The 24,025-nt window shown below is 38.6% G+C and overlaps 1 protein-coding gene across 1 annotated transcript in view; it reads right to left on the reverse strand.

Moving 5' to 3' along the window:
- lig3 (ligase III, DNA, ATP-dependent) overlaps positions 1-22,717 on the reverse strand; it is a 29,793-nt gene extending 7,076 nt beyond the window's left edge. Inside the window, 12 exon segments of the mRNA XM_034201549.1 lie at positions 219-306; positions 955-1,034; positions 1,122-1,253; positions 3,964-4,119; positions 10,174-10,342; positions 10,617-10,694; positions 15,185-15,351; positions 15,555-15,706; positions 16,471-16,701; positions 18,544-18,663; positions 20,934-21,496; positions 22,595-22,717. Coding sequence (XP_034057440.1) covers positions 219-306; positions 955-1,034; positions 1,122-1,253; positions 3,964-4,119; positions 10,174-10,342; positions 10,617-10,694; positions 15,185-15,351; positions 15,555-15,706; positions 16,471-16,701; positions 18,544-18,663; positions 20,934-21,468 — 1,908 coding nt within the window. The 5' untranslated portion in view covers positions 21,469-21,496; positions 22,595-22,717.
- Positions 22,718-24,025: the final 1,308 nt, after the last annotated feature.

A 24,025-nucleotide genomic window follows, 5' to 3' on the forward strand; every position in this document is an offset into this window, starting at 1 on the left:
ACACACACACACACACCACACACACACACACACAACACACACACACACACACACACACACACAACACACACACACACACACACACACACACACACACACACACACACACACACACACACACACACACACACACACACACACACACACACACACACACACAATGAGCCATTACACATGTATTGTTACAGAAGCCCAATTACTCTTTGTTATTTCCTCACAGTGACGTGCTTCATCTCTGAGAACAGGATCCTGTTGGGAACCTCCACCATGTTGTCTCGCAGGAACTTCCTGCGCTCACTCAGAGGCCTGCAGCACATCAGGAGAGAGGAGAAGATAAGATACACCTTTAATCATCTGTGAAGGGAAATCAGGTGTTCCAGCGGCAGCAGGATAATACGATGAGAATACAAGAACAGAAGAAAACCGTAAAGATTCGACAACAGAGGACTCGGTAAGCGCGGTAGTCGAGTTTGCATATAAACAGATATGAGTGAAGATAATTATGAATAAATAGATATGTATGTGTGGTGGTCAAGCCTTGAAATAAATGTCAGGCAGATGGTACTTCTAGTTATCTAGAATGAATCCTCATGATCATGAGAAACAATACTGTTGGGCTTTAGTGTTTGTGTTTATATGATTGATAAAACATTTCCGTTTGGGAGGTGTTGTTTCTTAACTACGTAGGAACTTTAAAATGTAGGTTGATATGTTTTACACAATTAATCAACCAAAGCTCTTTAATTTCTTTAAATATCCTTCAAAAATGTTCAGCTCCAACCAGACGTTTTAGAAGTGTAGAAAATCTGCACATTTCTGAACATACATTTTTAAAACAAGAAAGGGTTCAACAGTAAGACAGAACAAACGCTTCAGTGTGACTTTAAAACAAGTACATGCTTGCTTCATTACAATCAGTTGTTGTAAACCTTGTTCTGAATGAGCACACATTACCTCTCCATGAGACTCACGCCGTTGAAGTAGATGCAGTCAAAGACAAAAAGGCACACTTTGGCATCTTGGAAGGCCGCTTTCTGCAGGGAGAAGAAAGTGTCGATGTAATTCATGTAGACGGGAAATTAAAGAATGGAAAAGGAGCTTAATGGCTGCTGTGCTCTCACCTTGTGAACTCCCAGGCTCCCAAAGGGCAGAGGCTTGCTGGTGTTGGTGTCGATCAGAAGCACCTCAGCGTCTAAGATCATGCTGTCGCCTCCCACGAACGCCTGAGGGATGAACTCCTTGAAATGTGCCACCTGAGACACAACACACACACACTGCGGTTAGAAACTGAGCGAACATTTCAAACAACTTTTAAAGCAAGACGTGGCAGATTTACAATAGGCTTACAGTAACAACACATTGTCTAAATCAGGGGAGTCAAACTCGATTTCATCGCGGGCCACATCAGCATTATGGTTGCACTCAAAGGGCCGGTTGTAACTTTAAGACTATATAAACATACATATATAAATATCTAATATATAATGTAATTACTTTATTGCCTCTGCATTGGATTATTATCAGATAAGGTAAAAACGTCATTAATAACTACGTCTGAAAGCAGAAGTCTAGGGCAAATAAGTGCAAGTCTCTTCAGTGAGAATGTCACAAAATTATTTTAAAAGAAAAGCCACATTCTGAAAAAAAACATTAAAAAAAAAAGTCAAATGTAAGATGCATTGTGGGACATGTAGTTTATGGACATCGTGCATCTGTAAATCGGCATGTAACCGTATAATAAACATATTACATTCTTTCAGAGCTCTTGCGGGCCACATGAAATGAAGTCGCGGGCCGGATTTGGCCCCCGGGCCTTGAGTTTGACACCCCTGGTCTAAAGAGTCCAGAGTAGATATGGAGCAGTGATTCAGAAACTCCAGATATCCTCATCAAAACTAATGTGTTTGTAGCAAGCCCCCAGGAAGTGCGCCGGACTATGAGGAAAATATTCGTTGTGGTCAAACGGCGGTACTACACTTCCGTATCAGTCGCTCGGCCCGGAAACACTTTTTCCCATTGACTAACATTGGGAAAGAGACATCTGTAAATCGTTGGATGATTTTTTTTAAACTAAATAAACTACCCAGTATGAACATTTGTATAGACCTTATTAATCCTCACAAAACGTAACATTCCCTTCCACTGCTACGCTGACGATGTTCAGATTTATCTGCCTCTCAAAGGAAATGACAAACACTCACTACAGCAGTTGATGGATTGCCTGACAGAAATGAAGTCCTGGCTGAGCAGACATTTTCTTAACCTTAACGAGAGCAAGACTGAGGTCATCTTTTCTGGACCCCAACCTCCAGCCTCTTCTGTTGACATTCTGGGTCCTCTTAAAACAAACATCCTCCCCTCTGTCATGAATCTTGGAGTGACTTTTACTAACACTTTTAAATTCGACAAGCAGGTCAGCAGCGTAGTGAAATCCTGCTTTTTTAAATTAAGAGTATTGGCCAAAACCAAGTCTTTTTTATCTTTTAAAGACCTGGAGAGGGTTATCAACGCCTTTGTGACCTCGAGACTCGATTATTGCAACGCTCTATACGTGGGTATGGACCAGGCCTCAATTAAACGCCTGCAGCTAGTGCAGAACGCAGCGGCACGTCTCCTCACTGGCCACAAAAAGCGTGACCACATCACCCCAATTCTGGCCTCACTACACTGGCTTCCAATTCTGTTCCGAATTGATTTTAAAATCCTTTTATTTGTTTTTAAAGCACTAAATGGGCTGGCTCCGGCCTATATAGCTGAACTCCTCCAGCGCTACACCCCAGCCAGAGCGTTAAGGTCTGCTGACCAGCTGCTACTGGTAGTGCCTAAAACCAGAGGGCACCGAGCCTTCGCGGCGGCTGGCCCTAGGCTCTGGAACACTCTGCCCCTCCATGTGAGGTCGGCCCAGACCCTAGGGGTTTTTAAATCTAAACTAAAAACTCACTTCTTCACCCTGGCCTTCTAATCAGAGCAGAGCACGACTCATGACACTTCCCCGTGTTTCCTTGATTTTTATATTTGATGTTGTAATTTATTGTCTTCTGTTTACATCGGTAGGAATGTGTTATTTATTATCTTCATGTGCAGCACTTTGGCTCGACCGAAAATCGTTTTTAAATGTGCTATAGAAATAAAATTTGATTTGATTTGATTTAAAAACATTCGGTCCTCAAGTTGTAAAATGTGCTAATAACGGTATTCTGAGTTATTTTCCTCTGCATTATGAACGTGGATCTAACCAACGGGACCGCACCGCCCGGCACGTCCATGTGACGTGTTCAGTACTTGCGTTTTACCTTTACTCATGGATGCACCATTATATGATTATATGAATACTTTCGTGACGTTTCGCTCTCTCAAAAGTTGGGCCATTTTGTCTTCATGCGCCAATGAGCAACTCTCATAGGAATGAACGAGGCCCCGCCTCCCACGCTGTATCCAGTTCTTATTAAACATCCATGGTTTTTGGGGGTTTTCTTCTCCTGTACTGGTTATGTCACAGTAGAGGCACAAAATACTAATATGAACCTGAAAATGAAAAATATGTACTCTTTAAAAAAGCCTGCAGACAAAAAGCCTATATTCCTTTTGATTTCCTCCCTCCTGTGTCCTGGGGTTTGGAGATAAATATTGTGCGTTCAGCAGCCACCTCTCGTGGTTTGAACGGGCTAATGATCATCATGTGGAGCTATTTATCCGTGCATGTTTGAGGCTCCCGGCACGCTGAGAGCAAATGCTGGAAAACCTCGAGAGGAATCTGAATTACACGCTGGGAAAATACCTTTCAGTCGCTAACCCTGCAGGGACATCGCTGAGCAGATCCTCCTCTGACACGCACTGTCATACTAATTGGGATTACTAAGTGTGTGTGTGTGTGTGTGTGTGTGTGTGTGGTGTGTGTGTGTGTGTGTGTGTGTGTGTGTGTGTGTGTGTGTGTGTGTGTGTGTGTGTGTGTGGTACACTGACTTTGTGTGGCAGCACTGGCTTCAGGCTGCGGCTGAAGTAGCTGAAGATGTCTCCGTTCTTGTGGACCTGCACACGTTCTCCGTCGTATTTGATCTCCGAGTACATCCCGTTGGGACATTTCTTCATGGCGTGCTCGATGGATTTACATGCCTCTGCCTGAAAAACACAAAAGGGAACACAACAACAAGCTGAACAGATTTCATTTCCTAAAAGTTGCAAAGTCAAAGTGAGCTTCTGTGTTTGACTTTGCTGTCGCAGAAACTCAACTTTCACATCCCCTCGAGAATTAAAGTTATTTGAACAATTTGCTTTTTATTTTTGTGCTTTTGGCCATTATTGCTATCGGACAGGAACAAAAAAGTACCAAGATAACTGGAACACAACTGTGGCACAGCTGGAAAGAAGCGTGATGTGTAAAAAACCAGGCGGTTAGACATCTGACACGTTGAGTTAAATACAAAAAGGCGGAAAGAAATTAGTTTTTAAAACTTGTTTTCCTTGCATAAAAGTGCACATGACTTTTTTAGTGAGTTACTCAGATGAGTACCAGGAGGCAGCGTTTGGTTCTCACCCCACACGTAGCGTGGTGTTAATAAGAGCAGTCTTCCTCACTGTCCTTCTCAGTGTCTTCCTCACTGTCCTCTATTTACACTTATTGCATGGTAGATGATGAAGATGATGAAGATGATGAAGATGCACCTCCCTGTCCCTGTTTAAACCTCCAATTAGCTTTCTCCAAACTTGTTGCCAAAACTGTGAAGTCCTTGCATTCCCTGAGGCCGTGTTGAAGGATCAAATGCTAAGAAATGATCACATGACTTGAAGTCATATCTGATTTCAGAGGTGGGAAGGAACAAAGCACACTTATTCAAGTACTGTACTTAGGTACAATTTTGAGATACTTGTAGTTTACTTGAGTATTTCTATTTCATGCTACTTTGTACTTTGACTCCACTACAGTTCAGAGGTAAATGGTGTACTTGTACTCCACTACATGTATTTAATACCTTTAGTTACTTCCCAGATGTGGATGAATGATGTGAAATCTAACCAAGTGTTGAATCAGACTTTAGTTCCACCTGGAGTAAATCCACCAGCTACCCTGCAGTATACAAAGTCCTTCAACTAGCTGCACCTTTACCAGCTTTGAGAACACTTTCATGATCAATCATTATAAAACATATCATTTATATTATTCTGAAATGGACCAATCTGCACAATGACTACTTTTACTGTCGCTACTTTCACTGTCGCTACTTTCACTATATTTTGATGAGAATACTTTTCTACTTTCACTTGAGGAACATTTTGAATGCAGGACTTTTACTGTAACAGAGTATTCTACACCTTAGTACTCTCTCCATTTTACTACAAGGACAAGACCTGAGTATTCTACTTTTACTCAAGGACAAGATCTGAGTACTTCTACTTTTAGTCAAGTACAAGATCTGAGTACTTCTACTTTTACTCAAGTACAACACCTGAGTACTTCTACTTTTACTCAAGTACAATATCTGAGTACTTCTACTTTTTTACTCAAGTACAAGATCTGAGTACTTCTACTTTTACTCAAGTACAAGATCTGAGTACTTCTACTTTTACTCAAGTACAAGTTCTGAGTACTTCTACTTTACTCAAGTACAAGATGTGAGTACTTCTACGTTTACTCAAGTAGCAAGATCTGAGTACTTCTACTTTTACTCAAGTACAAGATCTGAGTACTTTACTTTACTCAAATACTTCTACTTTACTCAAGTACAAGATCTGAGTACTTCTACTTTTACTCAAGAACCAGATCTGAGTACTTCTACTTTTACTCAAGTACCAGATGTGAGTACTTCTACTTTTACTAAGTACAAGATCTGAGTACTTCTCCTTTTTACTCAAGTACAAGATCTGAGTACTTCTACTTTTACTCAAGTACAAGATCTGAGTACTTCTACTTTTACTCAAGTACAAGATCTGAGTACTTTTTACTCAAGTACAAGATCTGAGTACTTCTACTTTACTCAAGTACAAGATCTGAGTACTTCTACTTTTACTCAAGTACAAGATCTGAGTACTTCTACTTTTACTCAAGAACAAGATCTGAGTACTTCTACTTTTACTCAAGTACAAGATCTGAGTACTTCTACTTTTACTCAAGTACAAGATCTGAGTACTTCTACTTTTACTCAAGTACAAGATCTGAGTACTTCTACTTTTACTCAAGTACAAGATCTGAGTACTTCTACTTTTACTCAAGTACAAGATCTGAGTACTTCTACTTTTACTCAAGTACAAGATCTGAGTACTTCTACTTTTACTCAAGTACAAGATCTGAGTACTTCTACTTTTACTCAAGTACAAGATCTGAGTACTTCTACTTTTACTCAAGTACAAGATCTGAGTACTTCTACTTTTTACTCAAGTACAAGATCTGAGTACTTCTACTTTTACTCAAGTACAAGATCTGAGTACTTCTACTTTTACTCAAGTACAAGATCTGAGTACTTCTACTTTTACTCAAGTACAAGATCCTGAGTACTTCTACTTTTACTCAAGTACAAGATCTGAGTACTTTCTACTTTTACTCAAGTAACAAGATCGAGTACTTCTACTTTTACTCAAGTACAAGATCTGAGTACTTCTACTTTTACTCAAGTACAAGAATCTGAGTACTTCTACTTTTACTCAAGACAAGATCTGAGTACTTCTACTTTACTCAAGTACAAGATCTGAGTATTCTACTTTTACTCAAGTACAAGATCTGAGTACTTCTACTTTTACTCAAGTACAAGATTCTGAGTACTTCTACTTTTACTCAAGGTACAAGATCTGGTACTTCTACTTTTTACTCAAGTACAAGATCTGAGTACTTCTACTTTACTCAAGTACAAGATCTGAGTACTTCTACTTTTACTCAGTACAAGATCTGAGTACTTCTACTTTTACTCAAGTACAAGATCTGAGTACTTCTACTTTTATCAAGTACAAGATCTGAGTACTTCTACTTTTACTCAAGTACAAGATCTGAGTACTTCTACTTTTACTCAAGTACAAGATCTGAGTACTTCTACTTTTACTCAAGTACAAGATCTGAGTACTTCTACTTTTACTCAAGTACAAGATCTGAGTACTTCTACTTTTACTCAAGTACAAGATCTGAGTACTTCTACTTTTACTCAAGTACAAGATCTGAGTACTTCTACTTTTACTCAAGTACAAGATCTGAGTACTTCTACTTTTACTCAAGTACAGGTCTGAGTACTTCTACTTTTACTCAAGTACAAGATCTGAGTTATTCTACTTTTACTCAAGTACAATATCTGAGTACTTCTACCTTTACTCAAGTACAAGATCTGAGTACTTCTACTTTTACTCAAGTACAAGATCTGAGTACTTCTACTTTTACTCAAGTACAAGATCTGAGTACTTCTACTTTTACTTCAGTACAAGATCTGAGTACTTCTACTTTTACTCAAGTACAAGATCTGAGTACTTCTACTTTTACTCAAGTACAAGATCTGAGTACTTCTACTTTTACTCAAGTACAAGATCTGAGTACTTCTACTTTTACTCAAGTACAAGCATCTGAGTACTTCTACTTTTACTCAAGTACTAAGATCTGAGTACTTCTACTTTTACTCAAGTACAAGATCTGAGTACTTCTACTTTTACTCAAGACAAGCATCTGAGTACTTCTACTTTTACTCAAGTACAAGATCTGAGTACTTCTACTTTTACTCAAGTACTAAGATCTGAGACTTCTACTTCTCTTTACTCAAGTACAAGATCTGAGTACTTCTACTTTTACTCAAGTACAAGACTTCTGAGTCACTTCTACTTTTACTCAAGTACAAGATCTGAGTACGTCTACTTTACTCAAGTACAAGATCTGAGTACTTCTATACTTTTACTCAAGTACAAGATCTGAGTACTTCTACTTTTACTCAAGTACAAGATCAGAAGTACTTCTACTTTTACTCAAGTACAAGATCTGAGTACTTCTACTTTTACTCAAGTACAAGATCTGAGTACTTCTACTTTTACTCAAGTACAAGATCTGAGTACTTCTACTTTTACTCAAGTACAAGATCTGAGTACTTCTACTTTTACTCAAGTACAAGATCTGAGTACTTCTACTTTTACTCAAGTACAAGATCTGAGTACTTCTACTTTTACTCAAGTACAAGATCTGAGTACTTCTACTTTTACTCAAGGACAAGATCTGAGTACTTCTACTTTTACTCAAGTACAAGATCTGAGTACTTCTACTTTTACTCAAGTACAAGATCTGAGTACTCTACTTCTACTTTTGACGTCCAAGTACAAGATCTGAGTAGTCTTCTACTTTTGACTCAAGTACAAGATATGAGTACTTCTACTTTTACTCAAGAACAAGATCTGAGTACTTCTTACTTTTACTCAAGTACAAGATCTGAGTACTTCTACTTTTTACTCAAGTACAAGATCTGAGTACTTCTACTTTTACTCAAGACAAGATCTGAGTATTCTACTTTTACTCAAGTACAAGATCTGAGTACTTCTACTTTTACTCAAGTACAAGATCTGAGTATCTTTCTACTTTTACTCAGTTACAAGATCTGAGTACTTCTACTTTTACTCAAGAACAAGATCTGGGTACTTCTACTTTTACTCAAGTACAAGATCTGAGTACTTCTACTTTACTCAAGTACAAGATCTGAGTATTTCTACTTTTACTCAAGTACAGATCTGAGTACTTCTACTTTTACTCAAGTACAAGATCTGAGTACTTCTACTTTTACTCAAGTACAAGATCTGAGTACTTCTACTTTTACTCAAGTACAACATCTGAGTACTTCTACTTTACTCAAGTACAAGATCTGAGTACTTCTACTTTTACTCAAGTACAAGATCTGAGTATTTCTACTTTTACTCAAGTACAAGATCTGAGTACTTCTACTTTTACTCAAGTACAAGATCTGAGTCCTTTCTACTTTTACTCAAGTACAAGATCTGAGTCCTTCTACTTTTACTCAAGTACAAGATCTGAGTACTTCTACTTTTTACTCAAGTACAAGATCTGAGTACTACTCAGTACAAGCTCTGGTTACTACTCAAGTACAAGATCTGAGTACTTCTACTTTTACTCAAGTACAAGATCTGAGTACTTTCTACTTTTACTCAAGTACAAGATCTGATGTACTTCTACTTTTACTCAAGTACAAGATCTGAGTAATTCTACTTTTACTCAAGTACAAGATCTGAGTACTTCTACTTTTACTCAAGTACAAGATCTTGTACTTCTACTTTTACTCAAGTACAAGATCTGAGTACTTCTACTTTTACTCAAGTACAAGATCTGAGTCCTTTACTTTTACTCAAGTACAATATATGAGTACTTCTACTTTTACTCAAGAACAAGATCTGGGGGGTACTTCTACTTTTACTTCAAGTACAAGATCTGAGTCCTTCTTACTTTTACTCAAGTACAAGATCTGAGTACTTCTACTTTTACTAAGTACAAGATCTGAGTACTTCTACTTTTACTAAGAACAAGATCTGAGTACTTCTACTTTTACTCAAGTACAACATCTGAGTACTTCTACTTTTACTCAAGTACAAGATCTGAGTACTTCTACTTTTACTCAAGTACAATATATGAGTACTTCTACTTTTACTCAAGAACAAGATCTGGGTACTTCTACTTTTACTCAAGTACAAGATCTGAGTCCTTCTACTTTTACTCAAGTACAAGATCTGAGTACTTCTACTTTTACTCAAGTACAAGATCTGAGTACTTCTACTTTTACTCAAGAACAAGATCTGAGTACTTCTACTTTTACTCAAGTACAACATCTGAGTACTTCTACTTTTACTCAAGTACAAGATCTGAGTACTTCTACTTTTACTCAAGAACAAGATCTGAGTACCAACTCTGTCGTCCAGTGATCTAAGCCCGCCTCCTGTAAAGCTTCACAGGTCCGTCGGTTCTGGCCTGCGCGGCTCAATGCTTTAATGATCAAAAAGCTCTTTATTGTTCTCATACTACCTGTGCTGCAGCCCCTCTTTTCACCCTCTGTCTGAAACCAGAACCCAGTCTGCTCTGATTGGTCAACGGCTTAGAAAGTGTAGCCTTTTTAGACCAAAACCTATATAACAGGTCACAGGAATCGAAATACACACTACTTTACTGAATCAGTGAGTGTATGTATTTATTTCTCACATTTGAGGAGTGTCACTCACCAGCATGGGCTGCACGGGGGTCATGAGAGCTGCCTCCACAGTGAGGAGTTTTCGGGGTCCGGAGCCATTAGTCGCGTCCTGTTGGTTCCTCAACACCCGCTCGATCACGTCTCCCAGATTACGAGAGGCCTTGAAGGCATCGTAAGCGTTTGGATCCACAGCGTCCAGGCTGAACAATGTCAAAGTCAAAAGTCAAAGTCCACTTTAATGTCACTCTTCCAGTTTGTGTGTACAGACAGAGAGATCGAAATACAGTTTCCCACAATCCCGAATACAAAAACAAGTATATAACAAAATATGTATATCTTACACAATCAAATACACATTTATACATATGCACACATTAAGACCTAAATAAAAGCACAACAATCAATATATACAACATAACAGTCACTTCAATATCTTTGAGAATGTGCATTAGAGAAAGATTGTTGGACACTTACACGTGTTTTGCTCCAGAATTCATCTTGAGGTCGTGTTTTATAAGGCGAATGATGCATTTCAGGTCGTTACCGGTGCATCTGTGAGGAAAAGAGAAGCAGATTAAACAAATGATGGTTTATTACAGCATTTCACAAAGCGAGAATCTAGCAGGAATGCTCCAAAATAAGTCTAAATAAGTATATGTACGTCTGGTCTTCAACCTTCCTAAATTCTCCCACACCACTCCGCTCCTCCGCTCCCTTCACTGGCTTCCGGTAACTGCTAGAATCCACTTCAAGACACTGGTACTTGCTTACCATGCTGCGAATGGATCTGGCCCTTCCTACATCCAGGACATGGTTAAACCGTACACCCCAGCGCGTGCACTACGCTCTGCATCAGCCAAACGACTCGTTGCGCCCTCTCTGCGAGGGGGACCCAAGTTCCCATCGGCGAAAACACGTGGGTTTGCTATCCTGGCTCCAAGATGGTGGAATGAGCTCCCCATTGACATCAGGACAGCAGATAGCTTACACACCTTCCGGCGCAGACTGAAAACTCATCTCTTTCGACTCCACTTCGAGCGTTAGAACTATTAACAAAGCACTTATATACTAATAAAGGACTGGCTTACCTAAAGCCAGTTGAGTAGCACTTGAAATGTTTGGCTCTATGAAACCTGATGTACTTTATGATTCTGTTTTCTTCAAGGTTGTGTCTTCCTGGTCGAATGTACTTATTGTAAGTCGCTTTGGATAAAAGCGTCAGCTAAATGCAATGTAATGTAATGTAATGTATATGTTATATTAAAAAAACCTTTAATTAACAGAAATTCAACAACCTGCCTTATCCATGATGACACAGGTAGACATGTTATTCAGCACAGCACAACATATTGCTTCTGCCTGTTGACAGCTGTAAATGTAATATTTGACAAATAAACACAATCCCTCTCTGGCATCTGCTGCTGTGGAGGGAAACATGTCAAACACAGACGTCTGTGAGTTAGACACGCCTCAGGCTGACAAACAAGAACAAGGGGAAAACAGAAAATACCAACAATGAAATAGCAGAGCACACAAAACAAGAAAAAACTAATATTTGCCAGATTTAAAAATACTGTGAAAAGAAATCCAAGTATCTATCTACCAGATATTAACCCGGAGAAAACGGCTATCTTTTTTGTACTATAACTGAAAAGCCAAAATAAAAACATTACTTGGAGAGGTACGACTGCAAGGATAAAGAGTTCGTATTAAGCCGGGCGAAGCTGTGTCTGACTCTCCTCCCCCTGTTCATAGCATCCAGACACATTCCCTTTTGAAGTATTCTAAACACAACGTTTGATAGATATATATAGTTCCCTTTTTTTTGTTTTACAAAAATGTCAAAGCAATTTCTAAAACAGCGGGACATGCATTGTGTGCACTGATGAGTACTTAATGCACCAGGACAAACATACATAATTACCTCCTGCAAAAGGTCATGTTTACGGCTCTGTCTTTCTGTCTGTCAGCAGAAGTACAGAAAAACTTCACGGCACTTTTATGAAGCTTGGTAAAAAGGTGAAGCATGGGACAAAGAAAAACTCTCGTAATTTTGAAGCAGATCTTAATTACGGCACAACAGTCGGAAAGATTAGATCTCAACCGGGAAAATTCCTGTGCACAACGTTAAGTCTTAAAGGTGGGGTAGGTCATTTTGGAGAAAGCAGCTCGAGTGCGCTAGAATGTGAAAATACACAGCCGGAAAATATCTGCCACTTCTTTACAGAGCCCCTCCTCCAACACACACGAACGCGCTCATGACCAATGAGGGCAAGTTTGTGCCCAGATGGAAGGCTGACAGGCAGGTAGGCCATCCAGTTACTTTAGCCGGGCCGGATCAGATGATTGGTCGTGCTTTTTACAGCGCCACGGCTTCCACAGATGATTTTATTAATGGATTTGTTGTCAAAGCACTTCGTTGCTATCGGGATGTTAAGAGCATTCCATGGAATATAACAAAAAGTGTATCTCGAGCCGGTTTCTCAAACTTACCCCACCTTCAACAACAAATTAGAAACAGATTGCAACACATCTATTAAGGCTCTATGATGGTTTTAACCTGTTGAGCCCTGAGGCTGTTTTTCAGGCCTCCGGCTCGAAAATGACATGCCCAGAACAAATGACTATATCTTCACTTCTAAAAGGGGTAAATTATTAATCTTTTTTCTCAAAGTAATGATAAACCTGTGAGTTGGATGTAGAAGATTCAGAATCAATATAGAATTTTTTTATTTTAAAGTAAATTCAGATTGAACATAGTAAAAAAATGTAAATTATAGAGTACCAAAAAAAGTACTTATAGTGAAAATCACCCTTGAATGATGGGATAGTAGACTAAAAGCTTTAGGAATCCAAACTATAACATATAATAAGTACCCTGTATCAAGATTGATGCAAAACAAGTGACATTTGACCTTTTTAGAGAGATTTAGAAAAATAAAACACTTCTGGGGTCATTTGGGTGCATTTCCGATATCTCTGGCCCCCCTCGATCGATTTTGATGATTGACATCTCTTTTTAACCGTTAGAGCCAATAGAATCAAGGGGAAGTTCCTCAAATCCATCTAAACATTACCCATTGGTGAATGAGTGATGCGCAGCCAGAATGCCCAAAACCGGAAGCTGCCATACACTCTGGTAGCTCTCATAGCAACTATATCTGAAAACCCCGTTATTGACATAAATATGAAAGCCCTACATAACCTGCCCCCCCCCCCCCCCCCCTATCTGGCTGACCTTCTTCAAGAGCACACCCCCTCTCGCTCCCTCCGCTCCTCCTCTGCTGGTCTGCTAACCGTCCCCACCCCACGCCTCGTCACCATGGGTGCTCGGGCTTTTAGCTGCACTGCTCCCAGACTCTGGAGCTCCCTCCCCCCGCACATCCGGCAGTCAGACACAATCACCATATTCAAATCCCAATTAAAACCCACCTGTTCAAATCTGCCTACTCACTGTAATGCTCCCCATTATATGTTTTCATTTGTGTCCACTTGACTGTCTCCTCCATGACTTCCTGTATGTGTTTTCTTGCCTATTAGTGTTTTCTTTTTAACAAATTGTACGGTGTTCTTGGGTGTCATGAAAGGCGCCTAAAAATAAAATGTATTATTATTATTAAGATGGATTATCAGTAATCATTTCAAAGTGACAGACACATTGGATTAACCTATGGATTAACCTTTAGCTGCATTTTTCTCGTTGTAATGCCATTGAACACAACTTTTGATCAGAACAACAGCTAAGGTAAGAATATCTATGTGTTTCCTCCGTGAAGCTACATTGTGTGATGTCTGTTTTTGCTTCCCCTGTCGCGAGTACTGATCGCTTAGTGATGATATTTATCTGTCTGGAATCTGTGGAATCTCAGCTTGCTAATCGATATATTGTTTGTGCAGATACGATAAGTAATAAGTAGGGATGGGTATCGTTTGAAATGTATCGATTCCGATTTCGATTCCGGTTCTGCTTATCGATTCCGGTTCTTATCGATTCCCCGTTTCGATTCCAAAATTGTAAAATAAAGAGGTCAAACGTTTAGATAACAAAAATATATTTATTCTTAAAAGGTTTAACTGAAATTGTTACTAAAAAATATACATGCAATACAAATGTATTGCACAATAGCTGTGCTTTATTTTAACTGAGCTATGCCTGTGGCAAGCTATTAACAGGCATTACACTGTGCCTTGTCTTTTTCTTTTTTAGTGTAGTGGAGCCTCACTTCAGAGTGTTTACCGCGACCTATCTTTGGTGTTATGAAGTGACTGAGCTCGTGAAATGTCTACGGGAGGGCGGGGGGAGCATCGCTGCGGGGCAACTGTGGACCTCTGTCGCCTGTCAGCGCAATTTATATGATGCCGTTTAAAAAAATGAAGGGCGGTGCCGGCCGTCAGCGTACCGAGCCGGCCGTCAACGGCCCGCTGACGACCGGCCGTTCTGTGATTCTCCAGGTCCGCCCTGTATTCCACCGGGTCACCGCAGCACCGCGGTGCAGACGGACCCGCTGGAATACAGGGTCTACCGCGTTTAGGAACCGTTAAGCAGAACCGAAATTGTGTATTTTGTATGGGTACCCGGTACCCGGCATTTTCTTATCGGTTCTCATCTGGAACCGAGTTTCGGTTCCCAACCCTAGTAATAAGGGTATTTTACCTTGAGTTCTGTGTTAATTGCGTTAGAATTTTTTCGCTCAGGGCTAATTCAGAGCCTTTGTTATTACCCTCGTGTTTCGTTTAACAAAAAATTGTTAATATTGTCTGAAAGCTGAGTTTCTTCCCGTTAAGTGAGTATGACATATTCATAGTTTATTACATGTTAAGAAGCCCTCAGACGCTGATTCTTGCAAGACGTTGCGTTTTGCCCCTGGGCTTCGGAGATCTCAGGAAAACCTGTGTGAACGCAGCATTGACCCTTCGTAAGGTATTCGAGAACCATTTGGATTGGGGGAAGGAGATTATTGAACTGTCTTTTACTGAATGACCTTGAATGTACAGTTTTATACCCAGACTACTTCTTACGAAATGATGATGTAGTGCTTTACTTTTTGGAGATTTCCTCCAGCTCAACCTGCTGCTCGTCCTCCTTGGTCAGCAGCGCCAGGCGGGTCAGCGAGGCGTCCACTTCCTGTATGGTGAGGAGGCTTTTGGACGCCGCAGGAAACGATTTACTCTCCTCGAAGAACATCCGCACCGTCTCAGACACATCGCCCTAAAAAAAAAACGATTAGTTCATAATGTTCAGACACGTCGAGAGAATATATCAAACTAAGAATATCAATGAAACAGCTTTAACTAAATGCTAGTAAGCAGGTTGTTAGCATTGAAATAAACCATTCAGCCTATGTGGTTTTGGTTTAAACCTTTTTTTGTATTAATAATGAATATTTAGAGTTGATGTTTGAGGACACGTACCTGCTCCAGGTCGCGCACCATGTCGTCCTGGTTGCATTTGAATATGCGACTGAAGAGTTTAGCGATCTGCTTGTCGTTCAGGTTGTAGACACTTTTCACGACGCCCGGCAGGAGCAGCTTCACCGTCAGGAACAGATCTCCGTGGAACTTATCTAGGATGCAAGAAGATATGATCTTAAAGGTCTCCTATCATGCTATTCTTAGGCATATATTATGGGTCTCAGATATATACAAATATATAAAAAACATGTCTATGATGTGTTTTGCTCAAAATACCAAACAGATCAGGCATTTTAGAAATCCCTCATACCCCTCTATTTCACTTCCTGTTAGAGAAATGCTGATCTGGGTCCTGAGCATGATCAGAATTACACGGAGATACAGTTCAATTCTGCTGTGATAAAACACCATCATGTTCCAAACCACATCAAGGATTCTCTCTGAAACAGTTTGGAGCTCAAAGGCTTTCTCTCTTGCCGGTTATACCACAAGGTGAGTTCCTTTTTACTTCCTGCTTCTTCACACACATGCTCTCCAGTACAGGTTAGCTCTGAGTGTTAGCGATGCTAATGTATACAAATACCATATTACGTCCAAAACACGTCGGGCATTGTTTCTGATAGCAACGTTTCTGATTGGGCCGTGGGTCCACATTTCAGATATTACATCATATCGGACGCAAATCTGGATCAGCTCCGTTGTTCCCCCGTTTTTAGAGATTTGGGTACGGAGGAAAAGAGAGAGGGTTTTATTTGCTGACGCTGCGTGAGTTCCCTGACACACAAAAGTGCATTTTGCATGATAGGTCCCCTTTAAACAAACATTTAGTTGTGGAAGTGCATGCCAGTGGATTATGTCAGACGCTAAAGCCCATAAAAACTATGAATACAAACAACATGATTTCTAACCCCCTCACCTCCGGCGGAACCCTTCCTGAGGAACTTCTCGATGATCTGCGTCTTGGTGTTGTAGCTGTTGTGTTCGGCCACCGTGGCACAGAGCTTCCTGAACTCTCTGAGCAGACAGTCCTTGTGGTTGCGGTCGCACAGCTGAGAGGACAGAGCGCTGCCTTGGCTGGGCGAGGAAGAGGAGGGAGAAGAGGAAGAGGAGGAAGGACCCGGGCTGCTGGAGCTGCCGGCCTTCGTAGCTGAAAGAACAGTGAAGGGGAATACAAAAGTGTTTATGTTGCAGCAGCATAATGGCATTCTACAATACAAATTAAAAGACTAGAAAAAAAACTAGAAAGTAGAAAATATAAATGTTGAATTACAAATGTACAGTAACAAAATATAAAGCAAGTTATTATATATATATATATACACATATACATATATATACACATATATATGTATATATGTATATGTATATATATATGTATATATATATAGATATACATGATGATTGTCCATAGTTAATCGCGATTAATCGCACATTTTGTATCTGTTCTAAATGTACCTTAGAGGAATATTTTTCAAGTTTTGAATACTGTTATCAACATATGAGTGGACAAATATGCTTTATGCAAATGTTTATTATCATTTGAACAATGACAAATATTCTCATGAATATTTAATATATATTGTATATACATATATATATATATACACATATAGATATATATAGATATATATATATACATCTATATATATACATATATATATACAGATATATAGATATATATATATATATATACATCTATATATATACATATATATATATATACATATAGATATACATCTATATACATATACATATGTATATATATATATACACATATAGATATACATCTATATACATATACATATATATATATATATATATATACATATGTATATATACATATACACATATAGATATACATCTATATACATGTACATATATATATATATATATATATATATATACACATATACACATATACATATATATATACATAAGTATGTGAGGCATGGAATATTAAAGAGATAGTTACCCCTCTTGAACTTTGCCTTAATTCAAACATTTTTAACCAAAATATATGAACATGTTCCTCTTTATGCTGAAGTCCAGGCTGTGTGTAAGAAAAGCTTCCGGCTTGTCTTTCTAAACTCCTTTCTAGACGTTAGTAATTCAGCTTTTTCATCCGTAACTTGGGGACAAATACTGTCTTTAGTGTACAGGTTAAATGTTTGTGGAGATGCTATTACGCAGAGCCATCGTATAAACAAGTCCTGACTGATTGGTTACTTCTAAACTGAAGTGTATCTCTACCCTCTCTGTATCCCGGATGTTACTGCTGTTGCTGGCCGTTAAAAAGCCAGGTAATTAAAGTAGATGAAAATGACATTTCACATAAAGCATTGTATGTTCCTTAATTTGAAAATAATAATTAAAGAACATGTTTTTCTGATTGAAAAAGTATCTTTTGACTCTCAGTATGAGAAAAACACATCTTTTTATATATTCCTTGCATTAATAATTGTTTTTGTTCTACTAACTTGTTTTACTGATTGTTTGTTTTTGATAATGAATAAGAAAGCCTGGCTGTACCGGTGAAGCAAACAAGTTCTGATGATTGGTTACAATCACTTCTGTTGAGTATGCTATTAGTTATTTCAGTTGCTTCACTTTGTGCACCTCAACACCCTCACACACACGTCCATGCAACCCTCACCCAGCATTTACACTACTGATACCACTGACGTCCACACCTCATGCTTTACTCACTTTGCACTGAATTAATTTGGTCAATTTGATTTACTTGCTTAAATAAACATATTTTGTGAACCGTTGATATGGTGTGTCTCCTCTTTGAGCCAGGTCATAACATTATCTATTTTACAAGTTTATCAAGATGGATGAAAATTATATTTGAGACCAAGTGTGGTATGATCCTCCATGTGAGAATAATATAGGCTCTCAGAATGCATCAGTTAATTGTGTTGTTATATGGACCAGCGTGTAGTTCTGTCTCATCTCTTGTGAATGAATAAGAAACCCTGTCTGTTACCCGTGAAGCCTGAGAACTTGCGTGGAGCGTTGAGCGTGGGGTCGGCAGGAGCCTGACCCGACGCGTTCAGCTTCGCCTGAACCTTCTTCTTCGGGGTCGAGTTGACTTTGGCCATCAGGTCTGCAAGAGAAAATGAAATGAGATTCCTTAAGAATATTATTTAGAAGAATATTGTGTATTTTTATATTTCACTACTTGTAAGCAACTGTGACTGAAAGTGTTAGGAAAATATCACTCGACACCGGGTTGAACATCAATAGTCAGGTACTCATTTATTCTTGCAAGAAGGAGCAGAGTTATTTCAGCTTATATAGTGTAAAGTCAGGAGGTACCGAACAGGGTCGTAAATCGGTTTGTCGTCAGCAGGTAGGAAGGCGTCGGGACATCTCTGAAAAAGCAATGTTGCTCTTTGCCCCTCAGAGAGGAGACAACGTACGTGTCCTCTCGTTCGTATCAACAACAGGAATTATGCCTTGCCTTCTCCTACTGTATCTACGAGGAGGCAGCTGCAAGGTCACACAGTGCAAAGTCACACACAGTATCATGCCCATCAGAAAGCCATAATAGTGAAGGAGACAATTCATATTTTCCCCAACAGAAAGAATTTTGCTTTTATTTGCGAAAAACGGTTATTTTTAGTTTTTTGTAAAAAGGGGCAGGTCAAATAAGATTGTTCTTCTCCCTGCTCCTTTCCACCATGCGCTATACAAAATAAAACAGTATAAGTGTACATGTTTTGTAAAGTGTACATGTTTAGTTTTAAAATGACTGCCATGTGTGGAATAAACAAATAAATAAATACAGGTTTTCAAAACAGCCGGAGCTCGATATGTAGGTCAGTCAGATTTAATCTTAAATCTTCAAATGATGGTGCAATAACTTTTGTGAAATTAGGGATTTGTACTGATTATTAATAAAATCAAGCAATTATAATAAAGAATTGTATATTTCAATTAAAAAATATATATAATTTTTGTAATGCATCTTTAACTGCAGTATTGCAAGATAAGGGTCTTTCGGACAGATAAGTAAGAATCAACACTGCACTCCAGTCATTGGTCAGCCTCATTGACTGCTGACTTTTTAAATGTGTGATTACATATTGATCACTTCGACAGTCGTTCCTCTTTGTGTGCTCTCTAGAGATCAGAGATCAGTTTCAATACACAGCAGATCCAAGTGAGTGTAGGAGTGCACAATAAAGCGCGTAAAGAAAGCAACTGTCTATTTATAGACTTTTTGCAGTACTTTTTATTTTTGTATTTTATTATAAATGTTGCATCGTTGGAGGAGCTCGGGTCAGAAGAATTTCATTGCCATTTCTACACTGTAGCTTTGTGCATATGACAATAAAACCTTTGAATCTTTGTTTATATATGTAAAGTCTTCCTAAGTGTGTACCCAGGGTAGCGCTGCTCGATTATGGCAAAAATCATAATCTTGATTATTTGGGTCAATAATTGTAATTGCGATTATTAAATGCAAGGCAAGGCAAGTTTATTTATATAGCACTTTTCAACACAAGGCAATTCAAAGTGCTTTACAAAAAATGAAAGACATTAAGAAAAAGGCATTTAAAATCAGTCATTAAAAAGAAATGCGATTATTCATTGACTTTGAAAACATCCATTTATTGGAGAAATAACATGTGAACAGTATGTTTTTAACAGTTGATTACCCTGAACTTTAAGTATAATTCAACTGAAAAACCAAAACAAAAAAAAATGATTTAAAAAAATAAAGTAATAATAATAATACAAAAATTATCGTTTTATTTCGATTATGTTGTTTTCGTATTCGTTGCAAGCCATAATCGTAATAGCGATTAAAATACGATTAATTGAGCAGCCCTAACCCAGGGTATATGCAGGAATCCTGAAGTCACATGTAAAACCTTTTAAGACCTTTTTTAAGACCCTTTCCGTACATTTTAAGACCTCATCTCCACTTTAAGTTGTAACCGGTTACCTTGGCGACACACTTTACCTCACATTGACTATATACAGTATTGATTGTCCTTCCTCTTTATCTTCCAACCATTTGGACGCTAACTTGCATTTCCCCATAACGATGTTGTTTAGCAACCTGCGTAAACGGACCTTCGCTTGCTATCAAGCAGTGAGCGTGCGATGTCCTGTTCAGATGACGTCAAACCCAACGGGATGCGATAAATAAACTCCACAGAATCACACTACACACCTACGCCATGATTACATTCAGGCAGACTGTAGAACACAACCTCTTTGGACCATTTATATACTTATTGAAAACAAGCTACAAAATGTAATACCTTGGAAAATGCCGTTTAATACTTTTTAATAGCCTTACTTTTCGCTAAATTGATTTATCAACTTTTAATACTTTTTAAGACCCCATGGACCCCCTGGTACCTGAGACATGTTTGTTGATGGCCTCCTTGTCCTCGTCCTGCAGCTCCTCCCAGCCCTCCAGGTCTGTGATGTCCTCGATCTTCTTGGTGGTGGCTCTGGCTTTCTCCATCTTCTCAAAGATACACTTGGAGTGATACCACTCCTTCATTTCTCCCGCAGACTCGCTGAAGGGGTTTGGAACGACCTTCCCGATGCGCACTATCCCCTTCATAATCTTCTCCTTGCACTTCTTACATCCTGCAGTGCCACGTTTGGCGTACTCCACGATGAACTTCTGGTCTGCCATCTCGGAGAAAAATTGTTGCAAAGAAAGACGGGAAGAATCTTTCCACAGGACTCTGGATACAAAGGAAAAGTTGTGGTTTTGCCGGGAAATGTTAAATGCATGAACAGTTGGGGGTATTTGTTTAAAGCATGAAGGGACAGAGCGGTTTCTAGACCCTTTCCAGAGTGGCTGACACCTGACAAGTGTGCCAAGAGGCTGAAAGCCGGCAGAGAGAGTCTTTTTAGATAATAAAACGAGCGGTCTCTGCATCCAGTCCTGACTGAGGGAAGGTATCAACCTGAAGAAAGCAAAGGGAGATCATGGTTAAAGATAATACATATGTTTTGTTCAATAGAAAGGTTTGGCGTATGACACTTTGATATCTTTTGATATGTATATGTATTCATCTAAATACAAAAGACTAGCTTTAAAAAAAGAACATACACATATTACAGGGAAAGTGAGCTCTATACATAATGACATAAATATCACCATTACTGTGATCTTACTAATTTGATTAGACTTCTACAATTTGAATAAATCAGCATATTGGTTGAGGATGGAGTGGAATGTGAAAAAGGAGATGATAATGCAAAGATAGTTACTTGCAATTAAATACGTGCAAAACCAATAATCCCAGACCAAAAAGCACGGGAGTGTCTCATTTTAAACATTACAATATTGTTGGTTTAAACATGTAATCCTGTAGATAAAACACCTACTTTTGAAAAGGTAGAAAATTAAAGGGGTTAGTTGATTTAATTCAAGCATATATTGTTGATATTAAAGTAAAAAAGAAACACAGCTAAAATAAGGCATTTACCAACTTCTCAGGACTTTTAAGAAACACTGTGGGCCAGTAAAGATAAACCACTGGGTGTTAGGAATAACACATAATACTTATATCATTATTATATGACTAGTTTTAGTAAACCTCTACGTTTTGAAGGCACCTGCACATTGTTGGAGGATTGATTTAAATATAACAAAGGATATGATGGTGCAACGTCAATTGCTTGCTATTAAATCTCTGCACATCCAATACATTGACAATTATTGCTCAAAGTAAATGCACCTTGTATGGAGGTGGAGTGCTTTTGCGTCTTTTCACAAGTTACATTAAATAACTTTACAAATAACATTTCATTCATGTGAAAAGACAGCATTTCGATTTACCATTATGATGTTTTATAGCAGTTTTAAGGTAAAGTGTAAAGTCTACGTGTCTGATTACACGCAGGCAATTGTTAGCCTGAAGCTACTTGATTAGCTTTAGCATACTCCCTCTGTTCTACACACAGCTAATGCTAGACAGCTACAAAGCTAATTGCGAAACAACTAACAGAAATACGTTGTCATGTCGGTATTAACAATGCATATATGTAGCAAACTGTACCTTGAAAAAGCTTAGCAAAATGTGTTAGCACCGTTTAAATTCCTACTCCTTCTCATTGTTGTTAGCAAACAGCAAACCAGTGTCAAGTAAACGTCAATTACGTTAAAGGTTCAACCATTTCCCGTATGTGTCCACACAATAAAAGCTCTATTACTAATTAATGTGTATCCATTACATTTGATATCGATATAATTGAGTGTGTCATATCTTTACAATAAGAGAACACTGTGTCTCCGCCTCGTACATAATGTGATGTGATTTCTTGGCACAATGTTTCGCTTTATTTGAATATAAACACGTGTTGCTAATTGTAGACTAACCCTCTGCAATAATCCCTTTTATGTAAAACATACAGTGTACAAGTGTCCCAACATTTATACACGTCTCAACAACTTAATGTGTTATTTGTCAGTTCATAAAATGGTTGCTCCCCATTTGTAGCCATGTTGTGTACTTACTTGTCCTTATTTTTATTAATATGTGCTTTTCTCTATATTTAATAAGTTAGCTTACTCTTTATTATTGCTTTCCTTTTTTACCTGCTATGCCACTTTTGCTCAAACACTGTAAATGTCTAATAAACGAATTCTGATTCTGAATTTTATTTTGAAGGACATGCATCACATTCCCGGTAGCTCTCTGGTTGGACTTGATTTGACTTGACACGACTAGCTGGAGCTAAATGAGCTACACAGCATGGGCTGCATTGAATTGGCTGTCGTGGCTATAAGGATGGTTGGGGTTCACAGATAAATGGAGGACCTTTAAACAGGAGGTTTCTACCGCCATCTGCTGAACTGGAGCAGTTAACCCCATGCACTTAACTATAGCTGCGTTACAGTATGTTGTTTCAGTGGAAGAAATAAGTATTTGATCCCTTGCAGATTATGTTAATTTGCCCACTTACAAATACATTAACAGTCTATCATTTTAATGGTAGGTTTATTTGACTAATGAGAGACAGAATATCAAAACGAAAATCAAGAAATTGACATTATATAAAAGATAAACATTGCATTTAACTGTGTGACCAAGTTCCCATCGGCGAAAACACGTGGGTTTGCTATCCTGGCTCCAAGATGGTGGAATGAGCTCCCCATTGACATCAGGACGGCAGATAGCTTGCACATCTTCCGGCGCAAACTGAAAACTCATCTCTTTCGACTCCACTTCGAGCGTTAGAACGATTAATGAAGCACTTTTATACTAATAAAGGACTGGATTACCTAAAGCCAGTTGAGTAGCACTTGAAATGTTTGGCTCTATGAAACCTGATATACTTATATGATTCTGTTTTCTTCAAGGTTGTGTCTTCCTGGTCGAATGTACTTATTGTAAGTCGCTTTGGATAAAAGCGTCAGCTAAATGCAATGTAATGTAATGTAATGAAATAAGTATTTGATCCCCTCAGGGCCGGTCCTGACCAATTTG

This window comes from Gymnodraco acuticeps, unplaced genomic scaffold (genome assembly GCF_902827175.1).
Source record: "Gymnodraco acuticeps unplaced genomic scaffold, fGymAcu1.1, whole genome shotgun sequence".
NCBI lineage: Eukaryota > Metazoa > Chordata > Actinopteri > Perciformes > Bathydraconidae > Gymnodraco > Gymnodraco acuticeps.